This window comes from Cucumis melo, chromosome 1 (assembly GCF_025177605.1).
Source record: "Cucumis melo cultivar AY chromosome 1, USDA_Cmelo_AY_1.0, whole genome shotgun sequence".
Lineage (NCBI taxonomy): Eukaryota > Viridiplantae > Streptophyta > Magnoliopsida > Cucurbitales > Cucurbitaceae > Cucumis > Cucumis melo.
This window is the reverse complement of record NC_066857.1, coordinates 507,527-521,177: the sequence shown is the minus strand read 5'-3', so window position 1 is coordinate 521,177 and position 13,651 is coordinate 507,527. Positions and strand designations below refer to the sequence as shown.

The 13,651-nt window shown below is 35.3% G+C and overlaps 2 protein-coding genes across 7 annotated transcripts in view; both read right to left on the bottom strand.

Annotated features, from left to right (window-relative positions):
* Nucleotides 1-1,310: 1,310 nt before the first annotated feature.
* The window catches only part of LOC103495249 (probable E3 ubiquitin ligase SUD1), a 17,519-nt gene continuing 5,178 nt past the window's right edge, over nucleotides 1,311-13,651 (bottom strand). Inside the window, exons 1-9 of one of the 6 annotated variants that reach the window (XM_008456744.2) lie at nucleotides 6,292-6,737; nucleotides 4,896-5,585; nucleotides 3,858-4,625; nucleotides 3,556-3,767; nucleotides 3,092-3,451; nucleotides 2,650-2,810; nucleotides 2,394-2,557; nucleotides 2,124-2,270; nucleotides 1,311-1,999 (exon numbers count right to left, since the gene is read on the bottom strand). In XM_008456744.2, coding sequence (XP_008454966.1) covers nucleotides 1,508-1,999; nucleotides 2,124-2,270; nucleotides 2,394-2,557; nucleotides 2,650-2,810; nucleotides 3,092-3,451; nucleotides 3,556-3,767; nucleotides 3,858-4,625; nucleotides 4,896-5,585; nucleotides 6,292-6,594 — 3,297 coding nt within the window. In that variant the 5' untranslated portion in view covers nucleotides 6,595-6,737 and the 3' untranslated portion in view covers nucleotides 1,311-1,507. Of the gene's footprint in view, nucleotides 2,000-2,123; nucleotides 2,271-2,393; nucleotides 2,558-2,649; nucleotides 2,811-3,091; nucleotides 3,452-3,555; nucleotides 3,768-3,857; nucleotides 4,626-4,895; nucleotides 5,586-6,291; nucleotides 6,738-13,651 lie in introns of those variants that run through there. The other 5 variants (XM_051083262.1, XM_051083249.1, XM_051083252.1 and 2 more) reach the window with 5 other exon arrangements.
* LOC103495247 (wax ester synthase/diacylglycerol acyltransferase 5-like) lies at nucleotides 7,986-11,521 on the bottom strand. The gene is made up of 6 exons (XM_008456740.3): nucleotides 10,222-11,521; nucleotides 9,360-9,432; nucleotides 8,954-9,021; nucleotides 8,631-8,843; nucleotides 8,401-8,538; nucleotides 7,986-8,251 (listed from the first exon to the last, which is right to left on the bottom strand). Exons 1-6 carry the CDS (start codon nucleotides 10,963-10,965, stop codon nucleotides 8,096-8,098), a joined length of 1,392 nt encoding a protein of 463 aa, XP_008454962.1. The 5' UTR covers nucleotides 10,966-11,521; the 3' UTR covers nucleotides 7,986-8,095.

Sequence of the window (13,651 nt, the reverse complement as noted above, 5' to 3'; positions counted from 1 at the left end):
GTTCTGGTTTAATTGAAATTAAATGTTTGATTTATTTTATCTTATAGTTCTAATGCACTCAGAAAGAATGTAGGAAAGCAGAGGTTCACTCGGTTAAAAGCTAAAACGTTGGTTAGATTATTTCAAGTATTCTACCTTTGGTATATGATTTTGCGTACTAAATATCAGTTAATACATGTACATTTTCTCCATCTTGTAAGAAAATCAGTGAAATAAACTTACTTAAGATGCTAAATATCCGTTTAGGAAATGTTCCTTTCTATATTTGTGCTTCGTTTTTTTTTTTCAATGATGGGAAAATATTGTCAGTATGTGTAAAATTTGAAGCAGATATTTTATAATTTATAATTAAATTTCAATTATATAGATATGTATTATCGTTAACAATTAATATCAATCTCAACGTCAATTTGAGTGAATGATGATAATGATGTAATCTATAATTTCTAATGCCTCATCGGTCATCTTACCATTACGATGAAAACAAAACCCTATGGGCTATGATTGATGTTCTTTGGAACAATTTTATTTAAGAGTTAAATAAAACACTTCACCAAAGATGATGCATATTTTTATATATTTAAAGCTAAAAATTGGATAATTGTTGGAAATAGTACAAAAAGACAATTTAGAAATAGCAACACTTTTTTGCTAATTGTTTCAATAGCATTGTCTTGTGCTATGGAAACAAAAACAGAACTTCTAAAAGTAACACTTCGAATCCATCAATTTTATACTCGGCAAACAAAGATGAAGACTAATTCAGAACCTAAGGAATAAAAGGTATGAGAATTTATTGTTTTTATCTTCTAGGTGAAATTTGAAATTTGAAATTTGAAATAAAAGAACCTGCGGTTGCACAACTTAGAAATCAAATTTGATCATATCTTCCAACAGTCGCGAACTCATCCATCTCATATCCTCAATTAGCTTTCAATATACTTGAAATATAGCATCATCGAAAGAAAATGCATCTCCTATTATGAGATCTACCCCAAAAATATGGAGATATTGTGTCTGAGATACCAAGACGAATCATTAAAACAATGGACAAAATAGGGAGTGTTAGTATTGTATTTATTGCTTTATAGTTTATAGGGAGTCCTCCCCATCAGAAATCATACCACATTCTTTATTTTTCTACTCGACGAAATCCAAATGATAATGATAATCTTTCACGTGTGTTCTTCAATTTCCTGAAGAGTTTAAGCTTGGGTCACTTGAAGATGTTAAAAGTTTTAATAAATGAAGTTATTCAATATAGATTTACAAATCAACCTCCTAAAAGTTGGAAAAAGGAAGTCGGTGTATATCATTAAGAAAAGCCTGTATTTGAAACTTTATAGACATAAGAAGATCCACACATTTTCCATTCATTTGCTTTATCTAGCTACGATGTTAAGAGATAGCATATGCACATACCAAAAATACTGACTATTAGCCCAGTTTGGGGCCTCAAAAACACCATTCTAACACAGCCGAGAGTCTTAACATAAATATGTGCATCTCAGTTACCAACAACTCGTCTCAGCCGCAATCCTTCACCAGCCACTGCTGCATGGCCGGTGCCCAACAAATGTGCATTTTGTGTCTCCAATGGAGTCCCCACATCAATTTGCTTCTCTTCAGAATCCTCGCCAAAGTTATGGAGTCGACGACCAATGAGATATCGATCATCACGAATGGAATTGTGAAGGTTGGTGAACCAAACATGAAATCTCTTGGCACAGAAATACAACATGCTAACACAAAGGCATCCAATCCAAGCAAATCGATAAACAGCTGAGTTAACGATCAGTGGGTACCCAAATACGGGAAATACTCCCCTAGCTAGTACGTACGGTACGCATAGTGCTGTCAGCAGCTTCATTATAATTGGCACGACTATTTCCCGCAAAACCCAGAGTCCTTGCAGCCTGGAAAAGCCATCTTCTCTAACTCTTTCGAACTTTACTCTCCAACTATCATCTACCAGTGGTATCATATGATCTAACATTACCTGTTCAAGTAGGGAAAGTGGAATTGTAGGTTTTAAATGAAGGTAATTCTTGGAAGTAAATGCTCATATTTTCAGATATTTTTCTTTTTTCTTTTTGTTCCTTCTAGGTGGGCATATTACTTACCAATCTAGTCCAGATTTTAAGAAAAATTAAGCCCAATGCCCAGTCCTGATACAAGAGGAAAACTGGGCTTTCATCCACTGGGACTCGCATAGGCACAATGACTAGAAGCTCAAATAATAAGCCAATCAACACCGGAATGAGAAAGATCTGAAAACCAAAACTAGGTCAGATTCATGCAATCAAGAAATCCTCTCAAGTTCAAACCAAAATTGGAATGAAAGTAATCTTTCACTGCATTTTCCGGTCAATATCTATTATTGCTTATCTTACCCAAATTGATAGAAGTGCAGAACTCTTGACGACAATGGCAAACCATTTCCAAATCTGGCCCAGCAAAACTGTCACCCTCCTTGCTCTGACATATTCAATGGAATATCTGGCACCAGCTATTGCTGTCCAAATAACGTAGCTCCCGATGACAAATGCATACATGTCTATGTAAAGAATAAACATACAACAAGTTAGCCATTTTCCTTAAAAAGAATTAAAAATAAACATTATGTGGAAAATGAATGTAGAGTCGCACCATTGCACTTGATGCCATGTGTGATGGGAAGAAGTGGAATGGCATTGAAAAGTGCCCGTCCAAGTGAAGTTGGTACCACTATCAATGCTGAGTTGAAGACAAGAAGAGTCATCCATGCCACAACCAACAAAAGGACAATGCGGAGAGCAAAGCTATACCTCCTAAAATACAAATAAATAAATGTTAGACGTTTGAGCATGCCTGAAATAGCCCATACGATTAGATGATACACCAAATATGTAAAGAGGCATTTAAACCCAACCACAAATAATTGATTCAAAAGAAGTAAACTAAGAGTTGAAAGGCTTCACCATGGCTTTAAGTAAAAATGAAGTGAACACACCACAAACATAAGAGAGAAAAAGAAGAGCAATGACAGTGCAGCTCTCCTACAATTATGAATCTATGTTGTTCATGCTTAAAGCAAAGAATTTGAACTTACTCTGAATCAGTCTGCTCTTCGCTATCATACTCCTCATTACTCAAGTTTCCAGACGCAGGAACTTGGTTTGGGTCGTTAGCTGCAGCATGAGCCACCAAAGCCTGATCCTGTCCACCTAGATGTACCACCTGCAGTTCTTCTTGCAACCCAGGCTCTCCATTCCCATTTTCTTGACCAACATTTTCTTCAGTTCTGGGAAGTAAATAATCTGTTAGCCCAAGGGCCCAACCGACTACAGTAAACCAGCAGTGAAGAAGCGATTTGATTGTTGTTCTCAATTTAAAATGCTCAATTGCAAAAGGGATGCAGATTTGAAACAGAAGCATGTCAGCCGGAATCTCTGTGAAGGGATCCGATACCCTGCCACAAAAATTGTCAAGAAAATAAGAACACTGCCAATGAATTCCAAGTTTCAATATAAAACTGCAGCTTACAAATAGCATTACTCAGCTAATATGACTTACGATATATCAAGAGGAAAAATGGAGGGCACCATCCTCATAGCAAGCTTCACAGGTAAGAACACCAGCATTACAATTAAACTTCCATAAACTGCAATAGATAGAAGAACCCTGCGAGCATGCTTGTGCATAGGATCGTCGATTAAATCTCGGAAAGGGTTATAATTTGGGTCAGCCGGATCACGAAGAAAGTACAGAACTCCACTGCGCAAAACCTAGAAAATTGTTGACATGATCATGAATACTGGAATAACCATTATTGATGAGAAAATTAAACCAAAATCAGAAAAATGAAGGATACATACCCCTCGAAGTAGATTGACAAATATGCTTATTTGTAGCATATATACAATGCCAACAGCCCAGTGAACCAATGAGCTTGCAAGAGGAGAAATTGAGAAGAACTGAACACGTTGAGCCATTGACTTCCCAAACATCCTTACAGTACAAATGTCAAGCCACCAGCCACACATCAAGGGGAATACCCCAAGTTCTATGACCAAGAGAAAAGCAACCTTAACCATGGTCATCAAATGCCTCATTGCTGCCATGAACTGCCTAAGGAGAGAAGGGATAGCCTCAGCTACGGATGCAATGCCGTACAGCCTCCCCATAGTCAAAGGTTCTCCTCTCGTGTAACGAATCAATGCAATAGTACCAAGATAGAAGAAAACTAAAGAAAATATAAATATGTAGCCTACAGCGAGAGTTGTAACATCAGAAAGCCTTGAACCTCCAGTGGCAGCCCCTTTCAAAAGATCTACCGAAAGTGGAGCAGTTATGTTGTTTGAGACATCGTTTAATGTACTGGAGTTGACTTTCAACATTTCTGCAACCTGATCCAGTAGACCACTTTCTTTACCATCTGATGACAAATTTGCAACAGCTGTCAATGCATTTTTCAATGTAATATTTGCTAAGGAGAGAGCTGACTCAGTAAGTGGCATCATAGTTGAGAAAACAGGACCACTGGCTGAAGAGAAAAGCCACGATGCGTAATGAAGTATGATCCGACCTAGTGTAAAGGGCACGAAGATAACGACACCAAGAAATATCATATTGCTGGCTAAGACCTGCAAAGAAGTGGAACCAATTAGATATTATGACGAGGTGGTGCTTAATTATTAGTTCAGTGAAAAAGGAAGAGAGAAATCAATGATATCGAAATTTATCTGAATGGGGGAGGACAAGACATCACCTCCAGAAACAAAAGAACTAATCTCTGGGCTAAACCCCATATGCTTGCAGTGTACATGAATTGAGGCAAATACTCATAAGAAATAATACTTAAACGTAACTTTTCATGGCCCAATTATCTATAGAAACATGATGCAACACTTAACTGTGAATGCATTCTCAACTAAGTGAAACACAGGACCCTGCATGCCAACAAGCTCATCAAAGGGAACATCTTCTGCACCATCAGCATCATCCACATCAAACATCTGTTCCACGTGAGCTTCAAGACGAGCAGCCTGCATCTCCCACCGAGCAGCAACATTTTCTGCATTCCTCCTAATCATTTGACCTGCTCCAGCAAGTACTGGGGCACCACCCGCATCTTCACCATTAGCGTCACCAGCAAAATTTCTGTTAGCTTGTCCTGGAGGTCTTCTTACAGCACGAGCTCCGTTTCTATCTGCATCATCTTCTCGCTCGCCATCCTGACCTCCAAGTTCCCGCAAATGCCTGAAGTAATCTCTCAAGGAGGTAGCTCCAAGAAATATAAATACAATGCTAGCAGAGAGTAGGAAGCCATGAAGACAATCAGTAAGAACAACAGTAGCAGACAAGTGACTCAAGAATAATCTCTGAGCTTCCCCAAAACTTCTCACAAAAGCCAACCGCCATATCCAAAAAGTAATGAAAGGTATGATGAGTAGCCAAACAGAGAGCACAAAACTTAGTCGTAAAAAGAACTGCAGGACATGGCAAGCTTTCATTGCTATTCCAAAAATAAATTCCTGAAAAGGTAGCCTTGATGGAGCATTCTCGGCGTAAACAGGGGAGAAGGAAAATGCATGTTTGCAAACCTGCGACACGTGAAAATATATGTAAATTGGCATGAGAAAGGCAGATATAAAATTTATTCTTGAAATATTGAAACCGAAAACATCAGTTCTGAAACAGATACAAAATACGCAAAAGAAAAATGAATAACCCATAAAAATAAGCTGACCTCTTCAACGAACCCGGGTTTCTTACACAATTAGATTTAAAATTTAATATCATACTTCTCATGAACCCTAACTGTTCTATATAACCACACCCAGCAAAAACATCAGCAAACACCAATTAAAGTTCGAAATGCATTTTTCTTCTTAGAGTTTTAGCGAAGGGAACACTAACTATTAAGCACATTTTCCCAAGAAAATGAACAACCATAAAAAGGGGTATAAATTTTTCAGGGTGAACTAAAAAATATATACCCACCCATACACAAAATGAACGAAGTGTCTTAGAATTACACCAGTTCACAAATTACCCTTTCACCCACAATCAAATAATTTTCTAAAGGGATTCAAGTTGAATTTTCACAGGTCTAAATCTTTCCCAATTTCATTCATTAACTCGTCGCTGCCAACCCCAATAATCGCTTCATAAACAAGATATCCCAAAAGTTTCTCCCATAGATAATTCGAAAGGTTCCCAGAACTCAGCCAAGAAACGTTACTGAATCAAGGAAGTAACCGAACAAGAAACAGGCATAAAAGAAAAAGAAAAGAAATGAAAATGAACCTCGCACTGACGGGCGTTGCTGTGATTAAGCCATTGAAGGAGACAGTCCTGGTGAACAAACTTGATGCTGCCACTGCAAGCGCAGGGATAACTTAGCGGGTTATCCGCATCTCTAGGGTTCCTACAGATCCGGCAGACGTCCTCTTCCTCTTCATCGTCATCATACTTAGGTCCAGGAAAAGACGTGGACAAGTTCGCCTCGTTCCCTGGTACAGAATCCGTCGATGAAGACGATGGTTGAACTGCATCCACAGAGGCAGCATCTCTGTCGATCGAAGGCGCAGCCGCCGGTGCAATCTCCATAGCTAGATAACGATGTAAACCAGGGCACGAATGACAACCGTGGATCGCCTAACTAAGTCAATTTGAAGGTCGTCGGAGCCGATGACGTTCTTCTTCTCCCGTATTCCTCAGAGCAACGCAGAAAGGAAGAAGAAAAAAGTCGAGATGAGGTGAAGGTTGCTTTATTCCAATCTTGCCCTCCTAACATAGGATGTTATTACGTATTTACCCCCGATAGACTCATTTAATTTCATACTATGTCGGTTTAGTAAAACTACGCCGTCCCTTCCCCCTTTTCTTTCTTTGTCCCTAAACTACGTCGTTTTAGTTGATCAGTAGAATTGGAAGTCAAACTTAATATCCTCCGTCCATTTGGCTAAAACTCACTTACCATATATTATGTATTTTTTTGGCCCTCTATTAAAATTCATTTTGTAACGTAGAGACCAAATGTATGTATGTAATCTCAGGTTATTTTTCCTTTCTACTTTTTGTTTGCTTAGACAGTTAAAAATATGTTTATGAATGCTATTAAATTAACAACCCCAACTACCCTTCTTCTCCGTCTTCAACCAATAATGACTAGATGTTTATCCAACTTAGATTAATAAATCAAATGTCCATTTAAACCAAGTCAATAATGTCAAATCTCAATTCAAACTAATCAACAAGTCTAAGGCCAATCATCCAATTAAATATCGTTAAGCCCAAAGATTGACCATTTAAGAAGATGAACTAATCTTAAGATTGAAGTTTATGCCATTGAAGAAAATGATCGGCATATAAAAAATTAGAGATGGTAACGTTCATACTACAAATCAATAAAAATTAAGTTCATTTTTACACCGACGCTTGTGAATTCAACAATGGTAAATAGAAAAATAAATAAACACCTATAGAGTCAATTAGTTAAAAAGACCATAGTTTTTTTTTTTTTTTTTTTTTTTTAACAATCTCCATGATTTCTTTTATCAAAATCTCCTCTAAATAACACTTCCTTTAAGTTTTATGTAAATATTGCATTACTTGTTATAGTATAAAAGTGTAATTTGCCCTTGATTAAAAGTCTATGGTAAAATTTGATACTATTTATTTAGTCAAAGATCATTTTTGACCTCATTCAATCTTTTTCAAGAAGGAAATTTAAAACTTGGAAAGAAATCAAAAGTAGACAAAATATGTGGTTTATACAATTCTACCATTCCCTTTCTGCCTCTGTTTTTCTGTTCTTTTGTCTTTTAGTTTTTTTTTGGGTAGTGACAATTGTCCATTGAAAACTTATAACTTTTCACTTTTCAGGATATTTCCAACACAAACCCAAAATAAACTTTAATATAAACATAATTACAAAAAAAATACATTTTTAACTATTTCAAAAATACTTTGAAATAAGAAGCTGAAAAGAGGGTTCATAGACTAATTTTGAAAGATAAAATTAAAAATATCAAATGATTATCTAATAAAGTCGATTAAACAATGTATAAACAAGTTGAGAATTAAATTAAGGTAGTTATGGTATAAGCTATTTTGTGGTTAATGTTGCTACTGCTGTTTTCATTTCAAGCAAGGCATTCTCAAAGCATTCAGCAAGAAATTCAGGATCAGGAATGATGTCCTTGGCCACCAAAACTTGCATTTCAGCTCTTCCAGCATAGCTCATCATATGCATTGTTAATGCCTGCATCAAACCATATTCATTTCTATGACATAATGTTTTTCTACTAACCAATATAATTCTTTCAAGATCAACTACTAGAACAATGTTTAAAATGACATTTGGAATGGAATATTATGAAATAGGTAAGAAGAGAGGAAGGAAGGTAGTACATGGGATAAGCTTGTTGAAGTGACTCTGATGTAAGTAATGAGATTGCCTCCAATGGTGATCTCTTCTCTAGGGCCAATCACATTGGAGATGGTGAAACTTGTATTGCAAACAATCCTAAAATTAAGGATGCAAGCTACCTGCAAACATATTGTATACAAATAATTTACTAAACATCTAAAAACAATGAGAAAAAAACTGAACTATACCTTTTATATGTCCATAATCCTACCTTTGGTCCCAAAAAGGACATTACCAGCTTGCCAATTCCATACGAAAAATGAGCTTCGAATGTCCGTTTTTTCCGATCAAGCATCTTTTTTGTTCTTTCGACGTATTGAAGAGGATCAAGTGTTTTCTTGTAATAGTTCACAGGAAGGAGAAGAATTCCTAACTTGTTACCCCATCGAGATCCCCTGTTTCCTTTCATCATATCAGCTAAATCCTACACCATACATACCATAAAGAGTTGGCAACCATATAATAAAACAGAAGAAAATTCTTCAACAAAAAGAATGTCTTTTTATTTATTTAAAAACAATAATCTACAAAAACCTGCAATCCCGGTTGCTCTCTAAGATTAACCATAGCTACTCCAGTTAACTGAAGTCCTTCTTTCAAACCTAAAAGAAAAAAGAACGTTGGAATCGCTAAAAATAGCATTTTATAAATAATTAATGATTTAGATCATATTTGGTAACAAAAAGTTTTTGTTATATTTTTCACTGATTGAATGTAATTTTAAAAGTCTATCTAATTTTCAAAGTAACGTCAATAAGTCAATGAACAATTAATTTGATGCCCCCAACTAAACCTACCTTACAAAAGTAACTAATAGGCCCGTAATTTATTAGACATAAAACTTTAAACCAAGAATAATACATTGAAATTTGAATAGCAAAAAATGTAATTTAACCAACCATGGCTAAATAAATAGTTGGAAGTGGTAAAAGAAACTAACCCTTGGGTTGCCTATGCTCCAAGTATCTCGATAACCCTGCCCCTATTACGCTGAATAGAACGTCGTTTATCGTCTGCAGCCAACCAACCATAAATGTACACACACTTTATTTCTAATTTCAAAACATATTTAATCCAACTACATTTTACTATGTACTAAACTTTTAAAATATGTTCTTTAATATTTCTTTCCTATGCTACACCCATTTTTTTTTCTCCCTTATTTAGAAACTAACCAAAATTATTTTTGGATAAAAAAATAACATGTTTTTGGTTTTGATGACTTCTCAAACATGTTCTCCCTCCTTTTTCTATGGCACTATATATGTCTAAGAGAACAAACTTTGCTAAAAGAAAATAGTAAGAACAAAAATTTCATAGTAAAGAAGAGAAAAAATGATTGCCTCTTTTTATCTATTTTTTTCTTTATTTTAGCATAGGACCCCCTGGGGAAATAATTAGATGTTATGGTTCTAGGAAATGTTGGTTCCATTATTATTTAAAGAAGGAATTGACATTTTATCAAATTGTTTTGAAATCACATAAGAATATTCCACCTAAGAAAACAAAACAATGGTTTGGTCTTTTGTGTTAGAAGTTACGTATATAAAAATACAAGTAGTTCTAGTCATATATGTATATAGTCAGCCCCCAATAAAATCAACTACTACTAAAATCAAATTAAAATATTTCTAATGTTATTATGAATGTTTAGCTTTTAACATTTTAGTTAAAATTGTATTGGTTTTGGATATATCTAAATGTACAAAAATACTATACTTAGGTGAGAGAATTTTATTTGAGACTATGAAAATATATGAATTTAGTTAAAGGAAAAGGTGAAGCTAAGAAGTCCAACTTACCGCGTTAGGAACGCCTTTCTTGACCGCTTTCATATCCTCCAACGCGAACTTAGCCGTCGCCACTTTCCTCGGCCAAAGTTCCACCCCTTCCCCACCGGATATCGGCGTTTTCCGGTCACAAACCCACAAAGCTCTACCTATAAACTCCAACACAAACAACAAACTAAACCACACCGCTAACAGAAACTCCAACATCATCTCCCCCAAACTCCTCCGCCCTCTGTTTCTAGTACTCCTCACCGCCTTCAAGTCCGAAACGATGGTAGGCAAGGCATCCGGATCATCAGCCCGACGGCAACACGTCAAGAACAACGACATCAACGAGATTCCATCACCGAGCGCGTGATGGATTCGGAAGACGGCACAGTTATGCGCCAAAAGCAAATGAATCTCCCAAAGAGGTTTACTGTAATCCATGGACGAAGAAATCGCTAAATCAGCTAAATATTCATTCGCAGCCTTCTCATCGTTTACTCCTACGTCATCCGATACACGATCGGAAACGACGATGACGTGACGGTCGACTTCTATTGAAGTCCTCCGCCAATACTCAACGCCGTTACGGTCACGAACGAGGAGACTCGAAAACCTAGGGTGCTGAATCATGATGGAATCAGCGATTTGAGATTTGACGGAATCGACATCGATGGAGTTCTGTACTCCAACGAGGCAGTGGATAATCTGGTTGATTTCAGGACGGAGGAAGAGGCGGCCAGCGGGAGTGAGTGGCTCGTCGGAATTCATGAAGAAGGGAAAAAGGGTATTGAAGGAATGATGAGATTAGGTGGAATAAGGAAAATGAAAGAGTGAAGAGAGAGAGAGAGATGAAGACGAAATGGACGTTCCATGAAAATGGCAAAATGGGTAAGCAGAGGTCAAAGGTCAGAAGAGTGGAGAAGTTGAGAAAGAAGAGTGTTTGGAGAGAGACAAAGAAAGGAAAGTTAAGAGAGAAACGTGGTCCTCTTTTATCTCTAGTTTATTTTTAGTTATATTAAATTTTTACTTTTTCCCATTTTACTTTCCTATTTTCATTTATTTACTACCTCCACATTTTTTTATTTTCTTCTTAATTTTGGGAGAGAGGATTTGATGCAAAGGGGGGAAATGGGAATATTTGTGATTAGTAAAATAAATTTCATGTTGATGTTCATAATGTCTCTATGTATGAAATGATGCCGATAATGTGTCAAATAAATGGTCAAGGTTGAGTTGTTTTTTCAAGGTTGTATTGTAGTAGGCCAATGGAAGATTAATGTAAGATCTAATGCTATTTTCAATAATACAATAATTTTTAATTTTTCTCCAATACTCTATTGAATAAGTTTAAAATAATGCATGCCTTTTATTGTTACTATTATTATTTTCACTTTTCACTTAGTTTTTTTTTCTTATTATTATTATTTTTAGTGGGGAAAATAAAATCGAGTAAGGAAAAAAATAATATATATACAAGGGCTGAATTGTGTATGTATATCCATATATATATTTTGAAAAGGTAAACATTTGGCTAGCAATTATAAGGTACACACAATACTCATCTGACAACAATGTCTACACTCCATATATAATTGCTTGGTGATAAATTATTTATAAAAAAAAAAGAGTAGCACATCCCTCATTTTTTATGATTATTGTAGTTATTCATTTCCAAACTAAAGAAGGTATAGTATAACCTCCAAATAAAGAAAAGCAATTTCAAACTAAATTACAACTCGAGTTTTTACACAAAAATGGGGGAAAAAAGACTTAGTACATTTGAACAAAGCATAGTTGACAACCTTCACTTACTCACAAAGAATGATTGTCTCAAACAAAACAACATCTATCATTTGTTGATAAATCATCCACGTACGTGATTGACAATTTCAATGTATTAGCTAAAGTAGACTTAACAACGACAAAGGCATGGGATCAAAGTCATACTTTGTCGTAGAGACTAAAGAGGTCAAAACATACACGTAGATAGTAAACATTTAATCCAATGAAGAGATTAGTGATGATAAAACTTATTTCAATCTCTATAAACAAGGGTTATTAAAGATACTCTAACGGTTGGTCGTTGAAAAGATGATAAACTAACATTTGGACAGAATGAGATGAACAAATGGAGTATCTTTCAAATTTTACAGCGTTGGATGATGTGGTTGTGTGGTATTAATGGTGTCATATGATGGGGGGTATGCAACATATAAGACCTAGATATGAATTAAAGTGCACATAGCCCTTTGCATATGTATAGACCAAAAGGAAGACGTTACCAAAATAAAAAGAATAAGGGAAGAGAGAGAGGGGGATTTGATTGGTTGTAATTTCCAAATCTGACTGACAAGACGACACGTGTACTATCCTCAAGGTGAGGCGGATGAATTGGATCTCTGACACCCAATAGTCAATGTGGGGTGTGACGTTCTTCAACTTTACTACTACTCTATTATTTCAAAATTAAAATATTATTTTCATCGTTACGTAAATATTTTTAACAATTTTGTTAACTTATCATAATTGATTAAATAAGAGAAGTTGACATTTAATTTTATTGAACTCGTATTAAATATGGATAAAATTGTTATGAATTTGACCCTACGTGTCTTAAATAGATACTTACTAAAATTCATATACCGAATTGACGAAGGAAGAAAAAAGGTTAGGGTTAGAAAACAAAGTTTTGAGGATTTGGTTATAATTAGTTTACTTGTGTTTGGTTTGGATAATCATAAATATTTTGTCGTTTCTAATTTAAAACTTTAGAAATATTTAGAGTTGGAATTTGAAAACTAAAATAATAGTTTTTCTCAACGATTTGAATGGTGCAACCAAAATGAGAGTGAAATGTCAACTATAGTTCGCCCCCTTGGGGAGGGAAATATGTGGACCATTAAAAATAATACTTTGTTAGACTTTTTCGAAACAAACCTTTTATAGTCTTTTTCTTTTTAGTTCCCTTACTCATTTTGGGAAGGAAGAAACTTATATATTCCATCAATCATTGTGTGTTATTAATAAAGGAAGAAAGAAACCGACTTAACTCGTTATTGGTTCGAAGAATACGTGAAAAAGCAAAGTTTGAGTAAGAAGTTGAGAGAAATGAGTGTTTAAAGAGGAAAACTAAACATTGATGTTGATTTCAAAGGCGGATATTTTCGAACTTTATCACTAGATGTGGTTCTTGAAGTTTAAAAGTGATTATCAAACTAGAAAATGCAAAGTAAACCGTATCAATACTAATCGAATTATGTTTGCAACATACCTAAGTTAGATATGATCATTTGCGATTGGGTTCGATTAAGATCGATCCATCAATAGGATTCTATTGCAAATACACTAATTTTTATAGAAGTTTGTAACCAAAATAGATTTTTAGTTTTTTTTTTTTTTTTTTTTTTTTTGTAGTTTTTACAATAGTTTTATTCTGAGAGAAAAAGATCCTAAA